Raw genomic sequence first — 6,347 nt, forward strand, 5'->3', positions numbered from 1 at the left:
CCTCGGCTTCGCCCCGGGCCTGGCGAGCCAGCAGTTCTTCAACGGGCACCCGCTCTTCCTGCACCCGGGCCAGTTCGCCATGGGAGGCGCCTTCTCCGGCATGGCGGCCGGCATGGGGCCCCTGCTGGCCACCGTGTCCGGGGCCTCCACGGGCGTCTCGGGCCTGGATTCCACGGCCATGGCCTCCGCCGCCGCGGCGCAGGGACTGTCCGGGGCGTCGGCGGCCACCCTGCCCTTCCACCTCCAGCAGCACGTCCTGGCCTCCCAGGTATTTATTTATCCGGCCTTCCCCACCCGCCTGCGGTGCCCTGGCCCTTAGAAGGCAGGCCTTCACCGAGGTCCCTTGCCTAGTAGCTTTAAATAATATTTTTTATTGTCTCATTACTAAGTTCAAGGCTTATTCATTGAGCTATCATAACCTTAGCCCCCCCCCAAAAAAAAAAACTTAAAATTTTTTTCTAAGTTAAGGTCTGTTTCCAGCAGAGTAGGAAGGTAGTAAAAAAAATAACAGCTACACACAGCATTTACGTTGTACTGGACATTCTTGATCTATTCTGACTCATTTGATCTAACCCTTCAGTGGCACTATCATCACCTCCACTTTGTAGATGGAGGGGAAGAGGCTCAGAGATTTTGCTTTGCTTGTCTAAGATCACACAGTGGGTGTGTAGAAGCTGAGACTCTATTCCAGGCTGTGTGACTCCTGGTTCTCCTTGATTGAGGATTTTGATTTTAGCTTCAGACCTAAAATGTCTCTTAAGTGCCTCCCAGGAATTGAACCCTTAGGGAGGCCCAGGCCTGGGGAGGGAAAGTTACTCCCTGAGGGGGAGTTCAGTCTTGAGTTTTCCAGTCTTTTCTCCCAATTCAGAGCTCTTCTTCCTCCTCCCCCACCCAGAGTAGGGCAGCCGGTTCCTCAAAGGGTTAACAGTCTGTGCACACGTGGGAAATGTCAGAGGAGAGGGACCAGCAGGGGCCGGGGCAGGCCTGGTGGCCTGTGTGTGGCTCAGACAGCTGTTCTGGGGTATGGGGCTGGCTGGGGAGAAGTCTCCGGCCGCTGAAAACACTCTGAACCCGGTGGAAAGGTTCTGTGGGGTTTTCAGCATGCCCTTGCCTTTTGTTTTGTCTGAGCACATTCGTCTCCCTTCCCTGAGCCAAGAGGCAGGATTCACTCCCCCTTTCCAGAGAGGAGGGAGCTAAGAGAAGAACTGGCTTCTGGCCTTTCTCAATTCCTCCCATCTCCTCCAGGGCTTCTCCCAGAGGCCTTGTCATAGGTGGGCAGGTGATTGGTGAGCCAGGGGCTGCCTGGACTCATGCTAAGTCCAACTCAAGGCATGGTAACTGAGAGAATGGTCCCAGACCAAGGTCCCTGCCTTTTAAATGCTACTTCTGCCGATTGCTGGCTCTGTGAATTCCCGAACTTTTGGGGAACACCAGTGCATCAAGCTGGGTGCTTTCTTTGTCTCTGTTTATAACAAACACCCTTTTATTCTTCTCCCCCCCTCATTTCCTTTTACTTAAGCTCTTCCCTGGTTTTTTTTCTTTTTTTCATCTGAGAAACTTCTAGGATTAAGGTGGAGGAATTAGGGGGAGGCAACAAGAATGATTTTTAAAATAATGCCTAAAATTTTTCTTAATTTTTTATTTTATTTTATTTTATTTTTGAGTCAGAGTCTCACTCTGTCACCCAGGCCGGAGCGCAGTGGCACACTCACGGCCACCGCAACCTTGACCTGCTGGGTTCAGGTGATCCTTCCACCTCAGCCTTCCAAGTAGCTGGAACCACAGCCACTCACCCCCATGCCCAGCTAATTTTATTTATTGTAGAGGTGAGGTCTTGCCAAGTTGTCCAGGTTGGTCTCGAACCCTGGGACTCAAGTAATCCTCTCACCTCTACCTCCCCAAATGCTGGGATCACAGGCGTGAGCCACCACATTTGGCGATTATGCCTAATACTTTATGTCCTCTGGTTTCACCTCAACCACCTTTATGGGGTAGACTGAAGTGGTAGCCCCTTTTTACAGGAGTAACAACTAACCCTTAGGGGAGGAACTCTAGCAGTCCTGTGGGCCAAGCACTGTGCATAGCATGGTGCAGGAATTCACCCAGCCGGTAACCACAAAGTCCCCAATAAGTACACGAATTACTTAGGAGCGCCCTGTTTTGTGTTGCCACAAGGCCACCGAGGCACAGGAAGTAGTTCAGTCCCTTGGCCTAGGGTGGCACAGCGATGAAGATCTGAACCTAAAGGTCTGAGAGCTGTCCTCCACCCCAAAAGGAAAGAAGATTGATGACTTGCCCAAGGTTGGGGGAAGGAGATGGCTGCGGCTGGCTCCACCCCGCTCGGCAGCCCCTGACTGGCAGTGTGTCTCTCTCTGTCTCCCTTCCCCAGGGCCTGGCCATGTCGCCTTTCGGAAGCCTGTTCCCCTACCCCTACACGTACATGGCCGCCGCGGCTGCGGCCTCCTCCGCGGCAGCCTCCAGCTCCGTGCACCGCCATCCCTTCCTCAACCTGAACACCATGCGCCCGCGGCTGCGCTACAGCCCCTACTCCATCCCGGTGCCCGTCCCGGACAGCAGCAGCCTGCTCACCACGGCCCTGCCCTCCATGGCCGCGGCCGCGGGGCCCCTGGACGCCAAAGCCGCGGCCCTGGCCGCCAGCCCGGCCTCGGTGGCCGTGGACTCGGGCTCGGAACTCAACAGCCGCTCCTCCACGCTCTCCTCCAGCTCCGTGTCCTTGTCGCCCAAACTCTGCTCTGAGAAGGAGGCGGCCACCAGCGAACTGCAGAGTATCCAGCGGTTGGTCAGCGGCTTGGAAACCAAGCCAGACAGGTCCCGCAGCGTGTCCCCATAAACCCCTCCCAGCAAAGTCTCTTCATTCCAGTCCAGTCAAGTCTGCAGTGCACTTTGTCGGATGTAGAATAAACCACGGGCCTGCCATGGGGTCAGCCCTTCCTTTTGCCGCGCCGTCTGGGAAGGGGTGCCGGACTCCCTCGAGAGAATGTGCTAGAAACAGGTCCTGTCTTCTTGGCGTGGTTTATATATACATGTATATATATATATATATATCCGGGATCTGGCTCTGATTCTGGGGGCTCAGAAACGTCTGTCGCATTGAGCCACTGGGGGTGAGAGTTCAAGCATTTATGTCCAGAGCAACTTCCAGCAAGGCTGGTCTGGGAGCTGTGGCTGAGGAAGGTAGCCAAGCCCACCAGGAGGGGAGGTGTTCAAGGCGGCTCCCTCAGTGCAGATTTATATATTTTTCCCTTCACTGTGTCGAGTGGAAACAAAAACAAATAAAATTTAAAAAAAAATTCAGGACAAATGGATCCATGAACGTGATTCTGTTTGTGAAGACGAAACACTTCATAGGGACTTGTGTATGGGTTCTCCCTGAACGACGGAGCAGCAGCCTTGTTTGGGGGGGGAGTCCCTGCCATCTTTGTTTAGTCTATATTAAGGAAATCTGTGTCTTTTTAATATTCTTGTGATGTTTTCAGAGCCGCTATAGGTCTCTTCTTGCATGTTCCACAGTAATGTATTTGTGGTTTTTATTTTGAATGCTTGCTTTTAGAGAGAAGACAACATGGCCCCATGCCCTCTCCCCAATCCTGTGCCCTCCAATCAGCCACCCCAAGGGGAAGGGGGGACCTAAAGAAAGTGGGAAAAACGCAACAGCAACAACAAAATGCTTTTATTTTATCTAAGCCCTGTAGCAAGATTCATTCGTGTTGTTTCTCTTTGGCAGTTCTTTCCTTTATATGCAATAACAAGGTTTTAAAAAATAATAAAGAAGAAGCGAGACTATTAGACAAAGTATTTATGTAATTATTTGATAACTCTTGTAAATAGGTGGAATATGAATGCTCGGAAAATTAAACTTTAATTTATTGACATTGTACATAGAGCTCTGTGTAAATAGGATCGCAACTGTCAGGTTTTGTGTTCTTGTTTTCCTTTCGTCGGTTTTATTTCCAGGTCACAGAATCGCTGTTAACTCTAGAAAACACACTTTCTGCACCTAGGCCAGCACACTTTGAAGGGAGTCCTCTGCAAAAAAAAAAAAATAAAATGAAAAAGTATTTTTTAATGCCCCAAAGTGGGGGAAAATGCTGTTTCTTCTTGTTGTTTTGGCCAACACTGGGGGAGAGAGTGTCACGTCCCACCTCCACTTTAAATTCCTTAAAATATCACGGGAGATTGCTGCGGGAAGGGAGGGGACCCCACAGACTGGTTTGACGTTCTGATTCTTCTCTTGTATTTGTACTTGCTAGTCTCTGGTTTCCTCAGAACAAAGTGAAATTGACTACTGTTGTCAATATTGATGGTATTTTGAATTGGTGCCTGTAGAGATTCGCCGTTTCAGAAGTCGGGTGCTGAGAGATGGCTTAAAGACAAAAATTCATGAAGGTATATTTTGTGTTATAGTTGTTGATGAGTTCTTTGGTTTTCTGTATTTTTTTCCTCCCTCTTTAAAACATCACTGAAATTTCAATAAATTTTTATTGAAATGTCTTTGGGCCTCGTGTTAAATGCTTTCTAAATGTAGTCTCTCACCCTTCCCTTCGCCTTTAAATAATCAAGACTGCCCCCAGTGAACCAAAAGGAGATGTCACTCGAGTTACAAAGCTAAAAACAAAAGTCCCTTACTAGGCGATGGGACGCTGCAACCTGAAATTACTTTTCCTTTAGATTAGGGGGCAAAACGCCCAGCCTAAAGGGGCCTGATGGGATCTGAGAATGAAGAGTTCTTTCAGATAAGTTTTCACGCAAAAGCACTGCCCTGCCCCCTAAGTCAGCTCTTCCCACACAAATCCGACCCCAAATAAGTTGGCACATGAATGTTTTTCTTTTTAAGCTTGCCCTCTCTTTTGACATCGATCTGGGGAATTCAAGTCAAAACGACCTCCTCGAACCCGCGTCTTTGGCGCGGGAGAAGGCAGGCAGGAGCCCCTCGCAGCCAGACCGGCTTCGGCAGGGCTGCGGCCCTTTAGGTTGTAGAAGTGGGAAGCCCCCCTTCTCCCCCCACCCCGCGCCCCCCACACCCAGATGGAGCCTGGCTGGCCAAGGCGCCCCGGCGAGGCCCCAGCCATCCCGAGTCGTGCGTGCGAAGCGCGACCGCTCCGCGCAAACTTAGCTGTGTCACGCGAGGGAGTAGGGAAGTTCTCCCCGCAAGGGAAAGGCAATTCCAGGGCGCATATTTCACCCCCTCCAAGGGAAGAGTCACCCAGGAGGCTGACAGCCTCCCCTCGTTTTCCCCTTCAAGCGTCTCCAGGCAGTTTGGGGAGCTGCCTTTTGAAGTTCAGCTCATCTCTGAAACGTTCAATAAAAAATGATGAGGCGGTGTCAGTCTTTCGGTCTCCCCACCCCCCAGCCTCGCCTCGGAGGTGTGTGTCTGTCTGGGCAAGGGGGCGGCACGGGAAGGTTCTCGAGGGTTCGTCCTTAGGCCTCGTCTTGCCCTGGGGGCCATGACGTGAGGACCCAGCCGGAGTCTGCCTGGCGGCTGCTTCCCTCCCCACCCCCACCCCTTGGAGCCCGCCAGCCCGGCCCCATGTCCCTGTCACCTTCAGGCCTCTTGAATGGCCGGCGAGGAGGACACCTCCTCCCCTCCTCCTGTACTTGGAAGGGGATCGAGGTCGAGACCTTTGGGAGAGAGGAGCAAACCCCTTCTATCTGGAGCCAGGCGCGCGGAGACCCCGGCAGCCTCTCCTGCGCTGTCTACGGGGGCGGGAGGGAAGGCAACCCGTGTCCGGAAGGAGGAGGTGGAGGCCTTGAGCTGAGAGAGGGCCTGGGGACTTTTAGGGGCGGCAGCTCCCCGGAGGACCCGGAGACCAGCGTGGCTCGCGCCTGTCGCGCCGCGGCTGCAGCGGAACAGGGCCGGTCTCGGCCCAATCCCAACGCGCGGTGCCCGCGCGCTGAGAAGCTGGTGGCTGGCTGTTTGCGCCCTGCTGCGAGCTCCCAAACTGGGGACAAAATAAGTCAGCCTCCCAAGGGAAGAAATGATTTTCTTTCTGAGTCCAGATTTACTAACCTCCCCACCCCCATGCCCAGATGTGGGGACAGTACTCAGACGTGCGTCCCGCCCCTCCTGCAGACTTCTGCGTATCTTATTTGTATATAGTGATGTTAATGAGTAACTCGCGGCGCTGATGGACGGGGGTGAACGGCTCGCAATCTCTCTGGATTTCGTTGCCTATTACTCACCTGGCGCCGGTCGCAATCTCGCCGCGGGCTTTATGGTGGCGGCGGCCGCCGCGGAGGCCACTCGGGGCCGGCGCCTTCGCTTGTTTTCCGGGCTTCGAGTGCCACCTATCTGTCCGGCCCACGAATGCGCCCTGGTCGCCACCGCT

The 6,347-nt window shown here is 53.1% G+C and overlaps 1 protein-coding gene across 1 annotated transcript in view; it reads left to right on the forward strand.

Annotated features, from left to right (window-relative positions):
- LOC103274362 (T-box transcription factor TBX3) overlaps window positions 1–3,172 on the forward strand; it is a 12,419-nt gene extending 9,247 nt beyond the window's left edge. The window contains 2 exon segments of the mRNA XM_021719473.1: window positions 1–268; window positions 2,390–3,172. The exon segment at window positions 1–268 is cut by the window's left edge and continues 82 nt beyond it. Of these exon segments, the coding sequence (XP_021575148.1) occupies window positions 1–268; window positions 2,390–2,851 (730 nt within the window). The 3' untranslated portion in view covers window positions 2,852–3,172.
- The last annotated feature ends 3,175 nt before the right edge of the window (window positions 3,173–6,347 follow it).

Source organism: Carlito syrichta, unplaced genomic scaffold (genome assembly GCF_000164805.1).
Source record: "Carlito syrichta isolate Samal-C Ts95f unplaced genomic scaffold, Tarsius_syrichta-2.0.1 Scaffold314745, whole genome shotgun sequence".
Classification (NCBI taxonomy): Eukaryota; Metazoa; Chordata; class Mammalia; order Primates; family Tarsiidae; genus Carlito; species Carlito syrichta.